This window comes from Dermacentor andersoni, chromosome 10 (genome assembly GCF_023375885.2).
Source record: "Dermacentor andersoni chromosome 10, qqDerAnde1_hic_scaffold, whole genome shotgun sequence".
NCBI classification, from domain to species: domain Eukaryota; kingdom Metazoa; phylum Arthropoda; class Arachnida; order Ixodida; family Ixodidae; genus Dermacentor; species Dermacentor andersoni.
The window spans coordinates 129,571,454-129,592,500 of NC_092823.1; the positions used below are offsets into that span (position 1 = coordinate 129,571,454).

At 46.8% G+C, this 21,047-nt stretch overlaps 1 protein-coding gene across 1 annotated transcript in view; it reads left to right on the top strand.

The window, feature by feature from the left end:
• Nucleotides 1-21,047, top strand: part of pug (pug C-1-tetrahydrofolate synthase, cytoplasmic) — a 43,265-nt gene that overhangs the window by 17,778 nt on the left and 4,440 nt on the right. The window contains exons 9-16 of the mRNA XM_050192680.3: nucleotides 12,145-12,324; nucleotides 14,049-14,250; nucleotides 15,149-15,455; nucleotides 16,713-16,789; nucleotides 17,410-17,550; nucleotides 18,143-18,323; nucleotides 20,733-20,861; nucleotides 20,962-20,972. Coding sequence (XP_050048637.1) covers nucleotides 12,145-12,324; nucleotides 14,049-14,250; nucleotides 15,149-15,455; nucleotides 16,713-16,789; nucleotides 17,410-17,550; nucleotides 18,143-18,323; nucleotides 20,733-20,861; nucleotides 20,962-20,972 — 1,228 coding nt within the window. The remainder of the gene's footprint in view (nucleotides 1-12,144; nucleotides 12,325-14,048; nucleotides 14,251-15,148; nucleotides 15,456-16,712; nucleotides 16,790-17,409; nucleotides 17,551-18,142; nucleotides 18,324-20,732; nucleotides 20,862-20,961; nucleotides 20,973-21,047) is intronic.

Consider the following 21,047-nt stretch of genomic DNA (forward strand, 5'->3'; position numbering starts at 1 on the left):
TGTGATATGTATAATCAAAAAGGTATCTGAAGCGAAATAATGAAATACAGCTGACAAAATAATTGAGCCTGGAAATTTTCCAAGGCTGGAGAGGATTCCGGTGAAGACTTCCATTGAATGCTAAGCTTGTGAAGAGACATACACCTACTCTAACTTGGCATGTGGCCTCAGAGATCGCGCATTTACTATCAAGTCGACACCGCTTCCGAGATTACGCTGAAATCTCCGGAGCAATGGTACCGGCTTACCGCGTGAGCAACGGCACGTACATGTGGTGAGATGCGGCGATGCGTGGTGGTAAATACCCCATGCACTCATGATCAGACTGCATGCTATCTAAACATAGGTGCTTGCACCATTATTCTTTCCTTTATTGTTCACATGCGGCACAAAAAAAACGGTAAGCATGGCTTTTTTTTTTCGTTTGCGTGTGTGTTTCGCTCCTTCCGTGCAGATGGAGTTATTCTACGAAATTAATTTACGCAGTTTCGTCTAATTATAGGGGTGTCACACGGCGCACTTTTCATCGCGATGAATCCCGATCCGGATCGAATTTCTCGACTGCGATTGGTTCCTTTGCTCTAGAGAGCCAGTCGCGGTCGAGAATTTCGATCCGGATAGGGCATGATCACGATCGAAAGTGGCCGTGTGACACCGGTTTAACGTTTAACGTTTCAGAAGCAAATATGGAACGGTTGGAACTGGTTTGAACCATTAATTTTAGTTCGGGAGCTAAACCTTTAATACACCGTTTTTTTTTTTTTTGTGTGTGTGTGTGTGTGTGTGTGTGTGTGTGTGTGTGTGAACCGGAACGAAAACAAAAGTTTCGGTTCGGCACTCGGATATGGCTGTGTCGTCTGCTGACCGTACTCTCGCAGCAACACGGAGGGATCAAGACACACTCGTGTTTACACGCAACTTCTTGTTCGCTGCTGAATTTAATGCAATTTGCGTCGGCGAAATTAAGGCATAATCGCCGTTCCAGACTGTCCCGCTGTTACCACGTTACAACGCAACAGGTGTTTCCTTCGCACGTGTTTTGTCGCTGGCGCGCCCCGCCCCGCTAGAGCGTTGTAGTGCGGCGCGAGGCTTAAGGAAGGCGCCGCCGTCTTTCCTCTTTGTGCGTTTTTTCCCCCCTGCTTCTTCGGAGGCACCAATTCTGTAGCAGACGAAATCCGGCCGTCGTCTGCGATAGCCGCGACCATCGAAGCTGGCGCCTGTTCCAAGGGCATAAACGGCCCTTCTCCGCTGCTATCTCGTCCAGTAGCGAATGCGCTGTCCTGACCGCTTCGACCCGTTTCTCAGGAAGTCGCCTCCCCGGGCGCCGACAATAACCATGGTAATTGTTACGGCTGCATGCGTCGATTATTTTATGGACGTGATCATTGACGACTTGCTCGGATATTTGTATTTCTCTCCCGTTTCTTCGCGCGCTTAAAGGAATGCGAGCGCGAAATGTAATCTGCCAGGAAAGCCGGTTTCCACCGCTCGCTCGGTGTGTTTTCGTTCGGTTGTAGCTCTTGCCCGTGCGAAAGTTACACGTCAATCGCATTCGTGGGCTCGCGTTACAAGACAGCTCACAGGCGTTGTATTTGTTTGTTTCTTTCGTTTTCCTTGACGTGCTCACTTGATCGCAGAACTTTCAGTTGCCAAAGAAACTTTGGGCGGGAAAACTGCCCGTAGCTGGTCTGCGTGGGTGTGAAAAAAAGGCAGAAGACTTGCTGGATCTTACGGTGTGTCGTAAACCAATTTCCAGCAAAAATGTCTATTTCGAGCAGTTGCAATAAGAATTTCAGTTGCCTGTAATTAAATCACATACTTGAATATGTTGCCCGCACCGCACATATCACTCGTCCGGTTGAAACCTTGCCCGCATATAACGCTTTTGAGCGCTAGTTAAGAAACTATTTTACAAAGGCTGTAACTCATCCACGCAAGTCTTACTTCGCCAGAACGTTAACCCAGTGCCCCGCCCGGGCCTCTCCCGCCTATTGCTCGCTAAATTTTATCTCTTTTGTGTTCATATTTTCCCCAGGGCAGCGGGATAAATTCTGCATTGTTCGTAAAACCTACAACGATCCGGAGCATTTGCATGCGTAATTTATTGCAAAGGCTGCAATTAAACCACTCACTTTGAACGTTGCCTACACATGCATCACGCATTGCCTTGCCCTTACTTTGACCATACTTAAAGCAAGGCGCTTCGTTCAGATCGTCGACGACACCGGGGGAACATCGTATAACGCATAGAAATACCGAAAAAAAAACGAGGCTTCAATAATTATTTGTAACGCCCCTAATTACGCGAAAAACGCTAAAATTTCGCGACATTGCACTTAAGTTGCCCCCTATTTCTACTAAATCTAAACCTTGTACCACAGAGCTTTCTGGGGAAATTGGGAAGCGTAGCTGACAATGGTCGCAGGCCACTTTCGAGCACTTAATAAATATTTCTTTTTTCCAAAAGCTGTACTTTATTCATATGCGCTCAACTTCGCGCACAAGTTTGCCGTAGCATTTCCTCCATGTTCGCTAGATTTGATCGCAGTATAGACTTTGTAGTTAGGCCATGGGCAGCAGGACAGGGGGTGGGACGCAGGCCCATGCCCTCCCCCATCCGAAAGTTTTGTGTACCGTATGATATCTGGCATAAGACGACGTGCGACGAGGCGCCTTTGACAGAATACTTCTTTGACTGATTGACAAGAACAAGCAATTCGTTTTATACAATCTTTATAGCAGAGCTAGGTGACTATCTCTTATTAGTCGCGTATATATATTTGCATGATCGCCACGGTATCGATCCGGATTGTTTGAAGGCAAACAGCGTTTCGGCCGATGCGATATTAATAAATAAAAAAAAATCTTCTTTGCTTGAAGCGTTTTTAAAAGCACAAGTAGAACATCAGCAGCAAACAAATCAGTTTATTCGCATATTTAGGGCTCATTTGCGAGTGCGAATGACTTAGCAGTTTAGCCGAAAAGTTCTGGCTCCCTGAGCGACATATGTAAAGCGTATAGTCCACTGTACGTAAATTCTGGTGTTTTATATGTTCTATGGCCGCTGGGACGAAATTCGCTCCGCTCTGGAGATTGACCGCGCAACAGTCGGGCCTATTTACGAATGAGGCCTATCCCTATTCGGAGACCGAGTCGAATAGGGCAATACTCGAGTTGTTATTCCAAAGTTTAGAATATGCGCCACACCCCTGTATATCTCTGAAGGACATCTGTAGTCCCGAGACGCCGAGATGTCACAGAACCAGGCGAGCAAGCTATGCGAGTGCTTCCTCTGGCTATGCAAACCCGCCGCGGTTGCTTGGTGGCTATGTTGTTGGGCTGCTAAGCACTAAAGCCCCTCCATACACGTTTCCGCCGACCAAGCGGCGGTGGCGCGTGGATGGAGGGGCTTTAGCTAAGCACGAGGTCGCGGGATCGAATCCCGGCCACATTTCGTCTCCATCCCGAATTTCGATGGGGGCGAAAACACCCGTGTACTTAGATTTGGATGCACGTTAAAAGAACCCCAGGTGGTCGAAATTGTCGGAGTCCCCGTCTACGGCGTGCCTCATGATCAGGAAGTGGTTTTGGCACGTAAAACCCCATAATTTAATTTTTGTTTCAAAGCTATGCGAAAGTGACTGCGCTGCTCGGCGCATAAAAACAGACGTGTAACAGCTGGGATGGTCGCGGGCACATGTACGAGATGTATATATACCGCGAAATGCCAGCACCTTATACAGCCAGGTGCGACGAAAGACCCGTACATCTTGGACGGTGGGAAAAAACAAAAACAGTTCATTCGCATCACGCGACGGAGACCAGAGAGAGAAATAGGAAACTGTAGGACGGTCTCTTTTATGTAGTGTATAATTAGGGTTAAATTGAATTTAACTATGTTTCGGAGCATGTTCCGTCTGACAGAAATGAGGATAGTTAAAGGGACATTAAAGTGAAAAATGATTTCTTCTGCATCAGTAAATTACCGTTCTACAACACCAAAAACACCACTCTTACAACGATAAGACGTTTGGTAAGCCAGAAAAAGCGCAAGAACGAAATACGGGTGGCGACGCCTACTTAACTTCCCGCACCTGGGGGCTGTGACGTCTTGGATTTTGATGGAATCTTCTAGGGCCTACTAACTATATATAGCGGTACAGATTGGCTACATTGTGTTCTAAAGGAACCAAATATTACACATGGCAAGTTTCGGGAACCTTTATACAGCCAACATGGCCCAAATGCGAAAACATACTTTGGAATCCCTGACGTCAAGCTGACGTACAGGCGCTGGGGTTTCGGCGCGAAATTCAAATACTGATACTTGGACCTTCATTTTCTCATCTAATAATCAAACTACTTTTTTGAAATGACTGCCTGCAGGGTTGTCAAACAATGCTTAATTAGTCTAAACTGATTTATTGTTTTTTCCCTTTAGTGTCCCTTTAACGTTCGCAGCACAAGGCACGCCCGCACGCATATACATCAACAACGCAGGGGAGTCATACATTTGCGCACGTGCGCTTACTTTTCGAGCATATGTGAGGGGCTTTTGCCTTTCAACGGCACATTTGAAAATCGGGAACGCTCTTATTAAAAGAACTCTGGCAATCTGGATGACATTTTCTTCTTTCTGGCGCTAGAAAAGAGGACAAATCACAGAAGAAAGAATGAAAAAGAAAAAGCTGTCACACATTCGCGCATCTGCGTGTGTTCACCTTTCGAACTACATATTCGACGCGTTTTTTTTTTTTTCGGCGCCGGCCCGAAGTATCGGCACATTAGAAATATACACATATGGCTCCGGCGATAATGGGTTATTTTTCGGCATTAGCAAAAAACAAAAAACGAGAAAATATGCGCATTAAGGTCTCCTGTGGAAGCATGATCGACTCTTATCCCACACATTTAACAAAATCGCGAACTGTAAAACATTTGAATATATTACATCGACGTCGTAGTTATATCAGTGCACGACAACACAGATATCGACAAGTGGCAGTGCGCTAATTGTCAGAGTGTTTAAAGTGGGCAAGCGGCAACTTAAATTTGGTGAACGAGGGTGGTTGCTTGGTCTGGTTGGTAATTCTTGGTAAAAAACGACGTACAGCACGAAGGACAAGGACTGCGAGAGCCGACAAACACTGCGCTGACTTCCAAAAATATTACTTTGACTTCCAAATGCTTCCGGCGTGAATTTCGCAGGGTTCTACTAGAAAACATTAATACACAAGAAGTTGGATGGGGAAACGGCGCCGCTGTAGCTCAATTGGCAGAGCATCGCACGTATAGTGAGAAGGTTGTGGGATCGTACCCCACCTGCGGCAATTTTTTTCATCCACTTTCGTTTTTCTTAATTTATCATTTCTTTATTTTATTTATTACTCAAGTAATTTCCCCTATGTTGTCCTTGGTGTCAGTGTTTGCTAGCTTCTTATATATATATCATGCTTCTGCATGAACGAAACTCGCTGGATGACTGCGAGTAGCCGCCATCACGACGTTGGCGTAATGAAGAGCGACGGCAGCGGGGAGTGCGCGTGCTTGACGCAACGCGAACGTTCTGCTCTGCCGCTCTGTTCTACCTTTTCACTATGCCACGCCTGGCCGCGCCTTCGAAACTCAGCCGGTCGCAGCCGTGGAATAGACATGTGCCAAGCGTGCGCAGCCGCACTGGTGGCGCCATGTTGGAGCGGTGACATCATCTAAAACAATTATAACGACAATGTCCATGTTGTACTTACCTGCTGGTTTGCAGGAACGACCATTATAATAGTATTTATTATTGGTAAAAACCTTACAAGGCCCCTACATGAGGATTGATTAAGGGGGGCATAGAATCAAGTATGTACATACAATCTAGTAACAATAATATTAATTTAAAAAAAAACACCAGCCAAGTGCGCAGCCTGAAAGTTAGAGAAACATATTAGCTACATAATGCTGTATATGAGCACAATAAAAAAGAATATAAGTTTGTGACAAACGTATTACAGTGCAAGAAAAAGGTAGGAGGAATAACACAGAACAGTGAGTGGGATATCTATGGTTAACAAGGGTTAAGGAGTTGAGTGAGTGCCTGAATTTTTCACGGTCAGTTCTCGCAAAATATATGCTGTCGGGGAGGCTGTTCCAGAGCCGAATGACACGGGGAACTGCAGACGAGTTAAATGCTTCTGTTTTCCCATAGATGCGCGTGAAGCTATGATGATTGTGTAATCTGTGCAACCTGTGCGATGACGTTTCTAGGTGTAGGGAGCGTTTGTTAGTGTGGTGGGCATATTTATGAAATAATGACAAAAGGGCTATGTCGCGACGATTATTTAGCAGCTGAAGTGAAAGGTAAATATTTATTTGATTTACGCTAGAACGGTACTCATAATTCCGGGAAATAAAACGTGCAGCTCTATTTTGGATTGATTCCAGCGTGTTAAGTAATTTTGGTGGGGTGACCTGACTGAAGTCGAGGGCGAACAAATGTTTGAAATGCCAGATTGCGGATAACGGGAGGTGATATCCGAAGGTTACCTCGCAGGTAACCCAGTGATCAAAGAAGCACTGGCACAGATGGTGGTAATGTAAGAAGTCCAGGAGAAGTTTGTTGAAAGATTTACGCCTAGATATTTAAATGATGAGGTCCAAGATAATGGGACATCTTTAATACAGTACGAATAGCCCAAGTTAGTGCGTTTGCAGGTGAAGGACATCGCTTTACATTTTGATGAATTTAGAGTCACTAGCCAGGTGTCATACCAATTAATAATTTGGTTAAAATAATTTTAGAGGATCAGGTGGTCATCAGACCTCTTAATAGAACGATAGATAATGCAGTCAGTGAAAATGCGCATGTATGATGATAGGTTATTGGGTATGTCATTAATGTATATCAGAAAGAGTAAGGGACCAAGAACGTTTCCTTGTGGTACACCGGATGGAACATCTGAAAGGGGCGAGGAGAAGCTGTTAGCGAAAGTAAACTTGTGCCTGTTAGAAATAAAATTTCGAAGCCAGGACAGAGTTAGTAAATCAAGTTTTAATGAAGATAACTTCAAAAAAAAAAGACACAGGTGACAATGGGCTACGCGTTCAAAAGCTTTAGAAACACCCAGAAAGATGCTGTCAGTTTGAAGGTTTGAGTCCATATGTTAAAATGTAAATCTGTCGCAAATTCAAGCAGTCGCGTTTCGCACGACAAACCTATCCTGAAACAATGTTGATTATGAAAAAAGAAGTTGTTCGATTCTAGGTGATGGTAAACATGAGATGCAATAATATGTTCCATCATTTTACAGCATATGCAGGTTAGTGATATTGGTCGGTAGTTGTCAGCCAAGTTTTTGTCAGCGTCTTTGAAGATGGGTATGACTTTGACTGTTTTCCAATCTTGGGGTATTTTACCTGTCATTAAAGATTGATGAAAAATGTGGAATAAAAACTTGCTAGATACTGAGACTGTATTTTTTAGTAATTTAGAATTAACATTGTCAATACCTGCTGAAGACGAAACTTTCCACTTATTAATAAGCTGAAGAATACCATCAATAGTAATGTCAGTAGGTTCCATGTACCGGTAATCTAGGTCTGCAACAATGGGCAAATTAGTAATACTTTCTTTCGTGAATATGGATGAGAAGAATTTATTAAAAACTTGAGCGCAGTCACTGTTAGAAATAGGAATGTTGTTTTCATTGGGTAACGAGATGTCATTAGTATGGCGTTCAGGAGATAAAATTTGCCAGAACTTCCTTGGATTAGATTTGAGTAGTGAAGGAAGGTCTTGGGGAAAATATTCATTTTTGGCTACATTGAAAGCGGAGCATAGGAACTTAAACAGTTAAGAAACCTTTCCCAAGCAGACGGGGTACCGGTTCGTTTTGCAGTTCTGTATGAACGTTTCTTTTTGTTTCTGAGTAGGTGAAGGGACTTAGTGAACCGCGGTTTGTTTTTGTCTTCAGTTATTATGATTAAAGGAATGTTCAGCTCAACCAATGCGCATAACTTATCTCTGAACGTGACCCAGTTATCATGAAGAGACCTGGTGTGGAACGAAGGTAGAAATTTATGTTCAAGAAATGATTCTAGCTCAGTGTTGATTACTTCATAATTTCCCTTGTTGTAGTCACGAATTGTCTTTCTTGAGACACCTATAAATGGTAATGGGAACTGATGGATACATTGAGTAATTTGTGGTCACTGGAACCATCCGAGCATGTTACTCGTTCCACGGCCACTCGATGCAAAGCAATGCTTGTGCTTTGTGCACAAGCATTGTGCTTGTGCACAATGCTTGTGCTTTTGGATCGAGCGGCCGTGCTCATTCTATAGTTTCCGGGGCGTTAGTTAGTATAAGATCTAAGACGTTAGAGCCACGGGTAGGTTCTTTAATGATCTCGAACATATTATAATTTAATGTAGGGCTAATGAATTCTGATGAAAAACTGCAGGATGACGACAAGTTTGACCAATCAATGAGAGGAAGATTAAAGTCGCCAATAAGGTATATGTCGCATGGCTTATTTATTTTTTATATTTTTCCCCTTCTACGAGAAGAACACTGATGCAACGCATGACTGTTACTAATGCGTTGTGTTTTCAGGATTAGAAGAAAGGGGGTTAACCCGAGGGGCCCAATTTTTATTAATCACATAATTGAGAAGCCAACAAACAAAGACACCAAGGAAAACATAGGGGAAATTACTTGTACTTACCAATCAAATTAAAGAAATGGCAAATTAATGGCAGTGAAAGTGGATGAAAAAACAACTTGCCGCAGGTGGAGAACGATATCCCACGTCTTGGCATTACGCGTGCGTGCGAGACGCGTGAGGCGAAGAGGTGGGATCGTTCCCCACCTGCGACAAGTTGTTTTTTCATCCACTTTCACTGCCATTAATTTGCCATTTCTTTAATTTAATTGGTAAGTACAAGTAATTTCCCCTATGTTTTCCTTGGTGTCTTTGTTGGCTCCTCAATGATGTGGTTTCAGGATGTATCGCAAGATGGCTCTATCTGTGCTGCTGCTGCCGTCGATGTGTCCGTTCTTTCGTAAACTGTACTTTTACGGACATACGTTCAGCGTTTCTGATGTGTTCGCCGCAGTGCCGCATCGTTCACGCTAGCAATTTCGACGCATAATATCCATTCGTCCGGTCACGTCCATCTATTTATTCATCCAAGCACTGGGAGTGCAGTGTACTAGATGAATATTCAAGAGGCCCGCCGCTGTAACTCAGGTGCCACGGCGTTGCGCCGCTAAGCCGGTTCGATTCCGACCGTAGCAGCTGCATTCCGATGGGGCGGAATACAAAAAAAGTCATGTGCCGTGCATTGCATCGTGTGAACGTTAACGAACCCTTGGTGGTCCTTCGCTATACGGCTTTCCTCGTAATCAGATCATAACTTTGACCCCTAAAACCTCTATTTTTAAAATGTTCAGCGGTGTTCAGCTTAAGTACATTCCCTAGTGCAGTTAAATCGAAGCGCCTATGGTGTGTCAATGACCTCTTTCTTGAACATATGATAGCCCTTGAAACGATCGCTCGGTGAATACCAGCCTGTCTGGGCTCTTGGGCTCCGTACACGCAGACGGAACAAGTTATCAGGCGTCGTATCAAGGGTTGCGGAGCTTATCTCCCTTAGCCAGAGGCGAAACACTCGAGTCGGTGCTCTATGGCTGCCAAATAGCTTCCGTCTATCTGAATGCCTTGCGATCGTCAGCGCCTCGCCGGAAGCAATACCTTTTCTCGTTTACGAGCTGTATATAGGCAGTATCACGTTTTTTTTTTCTTGCTATATTTACACATTGAGCGCCGATTTGAACCTGGCCATCCGTTTGACGTGTGTTTCTAACCGTAATCTAAACGCGCAAATCGTTGTGCCAGATCGTCTGAACGGCGCAGTATTGCGAGACGCGTCGAATGAACACATACGGGTAAAAAGAAGTATTTTACCATTAGGCGCTCTTGATATGCTTATTTTGCGACTCTTTGGACTGCGGCCAGCTGTTTTATCCTCCAAAGTAAGTTGCTACATTTTTTTTTCTCAGTACCGGAACATGCGCCTAGTCAATCGCCTACCGCCTTTGATATATAAGCAATCAGCTGGCGACTAAACTTGCGGTTGCTCCTGAATGTAGGCGAGAATGATTATCGAGCGACGCGCACATATTCGGGAACGGTCGCGCAGCTGGCTTTGGTGAGGGGCTTTTAGGCTCCGGTAAAGTCCCTCGAAGTTGTCAAGGGGTTTTAGGCTCCGGTAGAATTGCTGTATATGCTAGGCACCGGCATGGTTCCGGTCTGCGCATGCGACCCCTGGCGGTAGCTGCTGCGTTCGGCAAAGCCTCGCGCAGGCTCCCATCGCGCCACCTGGTCTTGGAGGCACGCGGTAGCCTCACCGCTTGGGAAAGGGCGTGCCGTGGTGGTTTTACCACAGAACAGGCTGTACTTGTTAGATCAATAGAGAAACGAGTCTAGTACCTACTGCATGCACGCGCGCAGCATTACCGATTGGCCACCGTAACATCTCCGCTGTTCGCGATTGGCGCGGCTCTCTGCTGTCGCTCGATAAGCGGCCGCACATACGTGCTCGTGGTACTGCCGATATCGAACAGCTGCCGCCAGTAGTCGAAGGCGCTGTCTGAGGTGGAGTTACTTACTCTATATGGCTCCAACAGGGAGCCACGGAGCCAACAGGGGCCATACAGAGTAACTCTAGTCGTAGCGGGACTGGGTCACATTTTCTATTCTATTCACTCGAAACCTCTCAGTTTGCAACCAATAACTATCCTGTCACCGCCCATTAGCAGCGATGCAAGTAATGGTAGCGACAATAGACAGCGAGGTGATGAAAAAAAATGGAGGATCGGGAGAATGGAAAGCTGCATAACGTGACTTCAAGAAGATGCGGCGGCGGGGACGTCAGTATTGGTGTATAGCTATAAATGGAGATCCTTGTTGGCATGACTTGGGCAATGGCGCTAGCAGACGTAATAAGCGAAACTGCCGCAGAATCTGATGATATGAACTTCGCTAAAAGGAAAGATCAATATTTAAAGCACTAACATTTGTTTTTCTTCTGGCAGGTATCATTTGCAGCAGCAGATACATAGGACTGTCATTCACCCGAATCGGTTAATTCGTCTTTTCGGTTAATGCGACCGTATTCGAAAACACCGAAGTGCACCCGCACATTTTTATGCTGGGGAGAGCTCGTTATTTTTACTTTACAGCGTCCAAAATCGGGTATTTCGAATAGTAGAAGCTGCCGACACGTAGACTTGAAGCAATAACGAAAATTACAGCTCCATTTGCCCTACCTTCGCGTTTGGCGCTCATAGCACATCACGTGCGCCGCACATGCAGCTGTAAAACAAAGCGGAACAAATAGGCAGAACACCCCCTTAGCACCGAATGAAGGGGGTGGGTGGGACGGATATCTCCAGAATGAGCGTGCGCTGAATGCGTACGTTGAAGCTGAAAACGTGGCTGGAGAGTTGGCGCGGTCGTTTTGCAAGCTGCGTTCGTTATGCAAGATTGATCATCGATAACTTGTGTGCACCGTGAATGCGTGCCCCGTATCGTTCTAAACATAGCCATGATAAGGGCAGGAGGCCCGGCCGCGTGAGACATCGCTCCGCCGCCGCCGCTGTCGATCTTGCTGTCGCCGGACCAGGTCCCGATGTTTTAGGTGGCAGCTTGGAAGGACATAATTTATTTGTAGAATATGGCAGAGAGGTCAACCTGAGCTTATATATATATATATATATATATATATATATATATATATATATATATATATATATCACATGCACGCTAACCTGCGACTCTTCGCTGGGAAAGGGGAAAAAGGGGAACTAGAGCGATGAAAGATAACGACGAGAAGAGTAAAAGTGCGATAAATGCTGATCGTTAATACAGCAGCATACTTGAGTCAGTGTCGAGTCCAATCCCGTGTCGTGCAGAAATTGTACCATGGCCTGCACCGCTACAGTGCAGCATATTTCGGTGGTGCCAATGATCTAGAATACGCCTAGAATGGTCTATAAGTGTTTCACTTCAGGGTTTCTTGTAAGGCAACACGCGGGCGTGTTCGATTCTGTGCGCAGGCTGCCACCACTGCAGGAGGAAGAGGAGGCGGTGCGACGTGGTCGATGCGGTACCTGCCGCTGTCTCGCCAGACGCCCGTGCCGTCGGACCTGGACATAGCGTTCGCCCAGAAGCCCAAGCTTGTCGATGAGCTCGCCCGCGAGATGGGGCTAGAGCCGCAGGAGTGGGAACCGCACGGTCGACACAAGGCCAAGCTGCTGCTCCCGCTGCTGAACAAGTATGCAATGCTATACCACATTATCCAATTACTGTAGCTGTTCGAAGACTAGCCTGGCGGAAGAGTCTTCCTAAAGAAAGAAAATTAGAAGAAAAGCCTTTTCGCAGATGTATGCAAATCAGAACAAATTCTATATCAGAGATAGGCAAACTGTAATAGCGAAGTTTTCGCGCTGTTCTGTAGTCCGTTATGAGAAATTTAGCAAGGACTTCGCAAATGCGTCGCTATATCTGGTGCAGTTCCTTCGCTATACCCGACCCTTCACTTTATCAGAGCTTTGTACTTCTATACCCTTCGCAACATTCGGTGTATCTGCTCTGCTATCGACAGCGTCCGCCGGCTGTGCGTTCCAACTTCTGGGCACCGACGCAGCTGGCTGCTCTCTGGCTAACATCATGGTCCTGCTTCTGCTCTTGCCCACCTCTGAGTGCAGATATATAATTTTTCGGTCTTTCTTCAAATAAATAAAGAAATAAACAGCAAAACATGACAATGCGAAATCAATACACGCCACACGATAAGTTTTGCACCCGGTGAAAAAATTCGCACGAGTCAGGGAATCAACGCCTGAAACAACCACCACAAATGGGCAGCCACTTATAACATGTCTAACCTAACCAGACGGCTGTCCCAAGCGAGTAAGATCGGGTTGCTTCAAGTTGTCGACAAATTAAACGCTACATATAGTAAAACACGAAGGGCCTTTAACGTTCTTCTTTATATACAAGCGGTTCGATTACGTATTTTTCTTCAATTAAAACACAATTCGAGTTTCTATAGATTGACTCACGTGTGTCGCAGTTTTCGTATTAACGTCGCGCCGTGACGCAGCTGCGGCTTGCGGCGCTGGTGGTGACATCTTGTGAAGCAGTGTTGAACTGATGTACCTTAAAACTGTTTTGCTCCCACGACGCGTACGACTTTCCGCCGCTAATTTTCCGCCGCTAACTCCCAGAACGTGCAGTCGCTGAAGTCGAATACTTGTAGAAAACAAGTTTAAGAAAACATATTCGCTCTCGCTTCAATGTCATCAGCGACGATTCGTAATATTAAAGGGGTTCTTTTTCCGGGCCGCAAGGGTTACAGTCCCCGCAGAGGCCCCTGATTTTGAGAGATTGAATGAGTCGTTGATTTTGTCACTATGAGTGGTCCCGGTTGAGTCGGTATTTCCTGAATGCAAGTGCGGCCGCATGAAAATGAGTACGTGCGTTTATATGAGGCTACCAAAGTCTGTTTTTTGATGAGCCTAGTCGGAGTGAGCTCGACGAGATGTAATTTTTTTCGCGAGCTTAATTGAATCGCAGCAAGATCTGCTCAGTCTGACTGGTGAGCCTGAGAAAGCCCAAAGCTAAAGATATATCTGAGTCTGCATTAGTTGTGCCTATTTTGACGACTTATGCATGTAACACGCAGAAGTAATCTCACTAACTTTTAGAAACGAAAATTATGACAGCTCGAAAGTGCAGGACACAGCCAGGTAACACACACGCGTGCGGCTGAGTCTGACTTCGGCGAGGCTGAGAGAGCCTGATACGTGAGTCGGTACGAGTTCTGTCTTTAGCCTGGTGACTTATGCATTTCACGTTATATTTTCGTTTAAAAAAAAATGCTGTACGTCCAGCTCGGGCCGGAACTCTTATCTCAATGAGCTGACGTCGTCACGTGGCCATGTGGAGGCCAAGTTTTACGTGACCCGCACTATACACCCGTTCGCGTGCATGCAGGCAAGGCGCGGACGGTCACTACGTGCTGGTGACGGGCGTGAACCCGACCCCGTTGGGCGAAGGCAAGAGCACCACTTCGGTCGGACTGTGCCAGGCACTGGGAGCCCACCGGGGCCGCAATGCGATCGCCTGCCTGAGGCAGCCCTCGCAGGGGCCCACCTTCGGCATCAAGGGTGGCGCCGCCGGTGGAGGCTACGCGCAGGTATGGGCGCGGGCGAGCAGTTTCCAGGGTTGCAACTGTCGGTTTTCTATAATATTTTTATGCTCGACCTAAATCCGAGATATTGCTTTCGTTTTTTGTGTGTCTCGCACACACGCACACAAAATATGCGGAAGGCCATCTAAGTTCAGCCTTTGTACTGGCCCAACGATGGCAATGTAAATACAACTACAGTGTGCATGTGTGTGCGTGTGTGTTGCCATAAAGACACGGGGATGACAGTGGCAGTTGTTTAACGCGACGTATATGGACGGACGGATCGCTAATCATATAGAGTTGGCTACATTAACTCTATGTCACTAATCATGCAAACCATGTGGCACATTTCCCGCTGCTAGCTATGAGGCATCTATAGTGGTCAGGCACATTATAATTAGGGTCATTCGACCTCGAGATAAGATCCGATAACTCCAGATTTTGGCTGCCCAAACAAAATTTGTGAAGATCGGGTTAAGCCCGATACCTCCTCGGTGTTTGTCCTCTCGTAAAGGATAATAAATCCAAGTGTCACAGAGCTAATGAACGCTCGCCGCCTTTTCCGAGCAAGTGGCCAGGGTATATATCATTATTATTATTCATTTATTAGTATGGTACATGCCTAGTTTTTTGTTTAGCACACAAGGGAAAACCAGCATTCTTTCTTTTTTTAGTAGCCGCGTTTACATGAATACGACAGTGCGCATTGGATGGCATATTATACCATTCGGGCTCCACAAATATCCTCACTGCAAGAAAAATACACGTTCATGCTCATCATATTCATTTAAGTTAGCGAATAGCTTTTTAAATGCGTCCGGTTATTCGCTTTTGCAAACACACAATGAAGAACAAAGGGGCATATCATTGAGGCGACGACCTATGCGAACGCTGGCGCGTGCAGGTCATCCCGATGGACGACCTGAACCTGCACCTGACGGGCGACATGCACGCCGTGACCGCGGCCAACAACCTGCTGGCGGCGCAGCTGGACGCCCGCGTGCTGCACGAGTCGACGCAGCAGGACGCCGCGCTGTTCGCGCGCCTCGTGACCCCCCGCAAGGGGGACAAGTGCTTCTCGGACTCGCAGCGCCGGCGGCTGGCCAAGCTGGGCCTGCCCGTCGACGCCCAGCCCGAGGAGCTGAGCGCCGAGCAAGCCAGGCGCTTCGCCCGGCTCGACGTGGACGTCGACAGCATCACCTGGAACAGGGGTGCGCGCGCACGTTACGTTCCGCCTTCCGAGGCCGTTATTCTGGAATTCAGCCATATTGTGGAATTCGCCATTTTGTCGGCCCTGATTGGCTGAGTGGGCTGCTGCGGCTCAGATGGCTCAAAATGCAGCCATTATACTGAATTTGACAATGTGGCAGAATTCGACGATGTCCTGAACAGCACTCGGAGGCACCCTTTTGCAGGCCTTCTTAAAAAGGCACGATTAGGGAACGTTATAGGCGACGAATCGTGGTTTCCGTGTGTGGCGCGATAGCTGTTGGTCTTGCAGCGCGAGGTAAAGGGCTGCGCGAGGTAAAGCTAACGACAGTTCGCACGCCCGGGGCAGCATGGGCACTATGCGGCATCGTGCAGTGAAAGCAGTGTGCGTCGCTGGTGCTGTATGGTCGGCAGATGTTGTATACATGAAGTGACATCGTCTTAATAAACGTCAGGGTAAAATATAGAGCCACCGTTCAATCACTGTAGGTGGTTAATGTCGCCGACAAACAGAAGACTGAAACAGGCTATATGTACGCACATTACCCTTTGTGCGCGGAAATTATCGCGTACTTATTGTTGCATAAGCTTACTTTCTCGCATATTGAGCCAAAAGACAGTTTGACCACACGAATTTCAGCACATTCTCACGTATTTTGGACAAGTGGAATCAGCCTCTATTTAATTTATTTTATATTTGTCGTTATTTGTGCATATCGCAACCCTATTATTGGACTATAACAGGAATGACAAAAAGTAGAGATAACAGTCAGTTGACTCAGCCAGACGTTGCCAGAACCTGTGACGTTACGGAAAGGTGATACGGGAATTTTGTAGGTGTTGCCACTCGTCTTCTGCCTTTGCGTCGTGGCCTGTTAAGTTTATGCTCTCTTTATAAGTTACTGTTTAGTATTCGATGACTCTTAAATACCATCTAGGCATGGGAATGCATCCTTAAATCATCGCGCATGGAAGTACTATACAAACGTGATGCATGTGTACAGTCTTCGGCAGATTGCACAGTGGTAGCTTCATTATTTTTACAGTTTATTTCTGTGCACCAGCACCTAGATGTCGGTGTTGTTAATCAATGTTGGCATAATCAAGGTTTGCATTCCCGAATGATTTTTCAAGATGGAGTTGGGTTAAGGATCTCGAAAATCCGTTGCACCTCATGGAAAAAGAGACGCGTTTTAGAAAGCCGTCAGCGTATCGCTACCGTTAAGTGCGCTCACCAGTAAATCTCTCATTCGCTGCAGTAATGGACACCAACGACCGCTTCCTTCGTCGCATAACGATCGGCCAGGGACCTGCGGAAAGCAAGGTTGCACGACAGGCAAGTCGGTTAATTGCGGGATAATGTATTTCACGCGAAGTTCAGTATAATTCATTGCCTTAGGTCAGTGGTTCTCGCCTTTCAGCCGCTCACCCTTGACCTTTTGAGCCGCTTAGCTAGCTCACAGGTCATTCGCGGACAACCCCTGAGAACGTTTGTGTTTTGTCAAGCACACATAGAAAAACACAAGTCAAGCCAGAGACACAAGAAACTTACTAATGTTATAGTTACAGCTGAGTTAAACTTACTTTAAAGCCGAAAACTGTTAGAGATGATGATGCCAATTGAAAGTGAAGGAAGATGCGAGTTTTGTTTGTTGTTCTTGATTTAATATATGTCAGCTATACATAACACAAGTTCATACTATCTTCGAACATACCAGACCTCTCTCTCTCTCAACTGCTAAAGACCATGTTCACCAATGTCACATCTTCAAAGTGTCGCGTACTGAAGGCTTGTCGTGTGGACCTCTCTGAACTATCGCATAAGCGAAACCCAGTTTGAGAAACGTTACTTTAGTCATTTAACGCGCGCCATGGGGAATTGGGTGAGATGTCAACGGAAGGATATATGTTATCAATAAAGTTTTTCTGTCTGTCTGTCTGCACGCACGTTTTTAGACCCAGTTTGACATCACGCCAGCCAGCGAAGTGATGGCCGTCCTAGCACTGGCCAGGGACATGGAAGATCTCCGGGACAGGCTGCGATCCATCGTTGTGGCCAGTGATCGCCAAGGGAACCCCGTCACGGCGGACGACCTGGTTCGTCCACAGTATTGCTTGGCTTAGTCTCATTTTCCGTTCCTATCTATTCCCCCTTTTAACGAACACTGCGTTTTCATAATGCCCTAATATGGTGGCGACGCAGTGCTTCTTAACAAATACATCAGCCATAAGGTGTACGGTCTGCAGAAAGAGTGTTTTGCGCCCCAGAAGGCTAGCCATCTGAGTCATCTTTGCTGCCCACTTGTAATAATCTTGTAACGTGGCGATGACACAGGGCACTGTGGCGTACTTCAGCTTTTATATATTTTAACTGCCTATGCAGTGCTACACGTCCCCCACCAACCGTACTGTAGGCTGCGGGCTGCAATCGTTGAGCTATACAAGAAGGGATTTTTGGCGGCCGCGCATGCACCGCAACACGTTGGCATGCTACCGCTACAGGACAGATTTCTGGTCTGCCACTTGCGCCCCGATTACACGAATATTCTCCCTCCAGTAATCTGATTCCCACCTCACGAAATTCGCTCACCATTTGTGTACCGTATCCTCGAAACCGCTAAAAGCTGTATTAATACGCTTGTCCATCACGTGCGTATGAAGTGCGGCGTTCGCTCCACGTGTCGTGCAGGGTGCAGCGGGGGCCATGCTGGTTCTCCTGAAGGAAGCCGCGTGTCCGACGCTCTTGCAGACTCTAGAGGGCACGCCGGTACTCATCCACTGCGGCCCCTTCGCCAACATTGCTCACGGAAACTCGTCCGTCATCGCGGACCGGATGGCTTTGAAGCTTGTTGGTCCCAACGGATACGTCGGTACGGCTATACGGGCTATACATGCATGCTCCCGGATCCCCTACCCCTGCGGATTTAGATATTTGATGGGCTTTTTAAAAAAGACATCAGTGACCAACCATATAGTCAAAGCGAAATGACATTCTGAGATCCGTGCGAATCGCGATTGTTCACAAGGGAATGCGAACAAGATTAGAAAGTTTTACCTTGTGTGCAAGCATAGTAACCTTCACGCAATAGCAGCTTATCAAGTTGCCGGAGAAGTTAATGGCAGCAACATAGCGTGCCTCGATGTCAGCACCGCCTCGCGGCATCCAGGCACCCTACGGCAACAACGCTGGCCGCGACATTTTGCAGCGTTTTTACCACCCGCAGCGCGATAGACACATTTGCGTGTTGCATGGCAACTCTTGTACAAGAAAAATAAAGGCTGCATGTTAACGAATACGCCTCTGCCGACAATTTATCCCCGCAGCTAAGTAAATTATCATATGTTTTAGCACATAGATTGTAGTGTTCTTGAAGTTACAGTTGTCACTGTCAATAGTTGACGCCATTTACTGTTCTGATTGTTCATATCAAGTGTGTTGTATACAATACACAATGCGTTGTAATCATTTTATGTACTTGTACGGATATATACTGTTGTTGCACGCGTGTCGTAGGGTGAATAAATATTCTTTCTATTCTCCGCAAGCGTTCGCGAGGCCCGCCGTAATAGCCGAGTGGGGTTGCGGGACGCGCTCGTTGCTTAAATCTGCTACGCGAAACGCGAGCCGATACTGCTCGACGTTGCTCACCGTGTTGCAATCGATCTCTGATACATAAATTAAGCATGAACAATAGTAGACCGATGGAACTGTGTCCAGACTTTCGATACTCTGTCGCTATTGCAAGTGTACATCAATATTTGTAGACAGCTATAACATAGTTCTGTGCAGACAGAAGAACGATGAAGTGCGTCTTGTGGTCGAAGCTTGGCAAAACCATCAATAGCTGTAGCACTTGCGTAATTCAGCCCTCGATTATGTTACATAAAAATTCGCAGGAACTCATCCCACGATGACCCGTCGACGGTAACGTATTCAGCATTGAATCAACGTATCGACACAACGTAGTGTCATCGTCGTAACGAGTTATGTATGAGGCATGTACTGCATCAGGACTCCTCTTTCGCGCTTCCGTAGGAACAGTGCCACCTAGCGGTGCCGCTGCGAAGCTTGCGCATAGCCTCCGAAATTCATGGCGTGCCTGCGCGTCATGAATTCATGCGGCAACCGGGCTCCTCTCTCGAGCTTCTTTCTGGACACGCTGCGCCATCTAGTGGCGCTGCCAAGAAGTCCCCGCATGACCTCTGAGATGAGAAGCGTGGCGTGTCGGTGCCTGCGAATGCTGAGAATTGTTCCCTCGCTTACCACACACTCAGTGGCACATGCTCAATGACCCAAGTTGGCGAAAGGTTCATTGAAAAGCGGCGCATACCCAGTACACTTGTGGCGCAACCCGTTAAAGCTTCGGGCTGCGGTCCTTGAGGAACCATTGTGACGTGGGCTCCATTCCGCCCAGCATCAGAGAAATTTAAGACATTTTTCAGTGTAGAGCGGAACATCCCAGTGGTACATACTTAGTTACGCAAGTTGATGTCAGACATTCATCGAGGGGTGGCACATACCCGGCGACCCAAGTTGGTATCAAAGATGTTGATTGAAGGCCAGCACAGACCGAGTGGCCCATACCCAGTGCTTCATGTCGCCGTCAAAGAGTTTCATTGAACGGTAGTACCTACCCAGTCCCGCATCTCTAGTGACCGATGTTGGGGTCAAAGAGGTTCGTTGGAGAGTGGCACGTATATGTAGATATTGCCACGTTCTCAGTGACCCAAGTTGGTCTGGTGGTTGGGTTCGAGCCATGTTCCCTCAGAATAGCAGCCCGATGCGCTACCTATTCGGCCACAGACTATCCAGTGACACAGGTAGGTGGGAAAACGGTTAGAGACAAACACACATAGATAGATCATAAACCCCCGGAAAGTACGTGAAGTAACCTAAGAATGCTTACGCATTATTAAGAGTTGTCTAGGTTAAACATTTATATTTCGTAAGTGCTCACACGTGTCCATGATTGTTGGGTTGGCGCTGCCTCCCATTGAGCATGCGCAGATAAGTGTTACCTTCTCTCTTTCTCCGTCACTTCGCGACCTTTCAGTGCATGTTTGTGTAGCTCTCTTTGTATCATTGTTTTGCACGCCTATCTTTATTCAAACATGTTCAATTTTAAGTTTGTGTTCTCTATACAATGGACATCGGCTGTTGGTAGCATTGTGAATGATGATGATGAAATTTGTCAATATGCATTCTTTCTGCTGTTCCGTCAATGTCGCGGCAACTCTTTGAGCTAGGGGTGCTGACGGCACCCATTTCCTTCGCGCAGTAACCGAGGGCGGCTTCGGCGCCGACAATGGCATGGAGAAGTTCGTGGACATCAAGTGCCGTGCGTCCGGCCTCTCGCCCAGCGCCGTCGTCATCGTGGCCACCGTGCGAGCCCTGAAAGTGCACGGCGGTGTGCACGGCTGTGTGCACACAAAGTGCACGGCTGTGTGTGTCCCTTTGTGTCTTCTCTTGTCCCGTCTTTGAATCGCGCTACCATACTCCCCTTGAAGGAGGACCTCCGGTGAGCACACGCTTGCTCAGTTAGATCAGGCTGGAAGGGCGAAACCTCCATGTAACGAACATGGATATAAAGAAA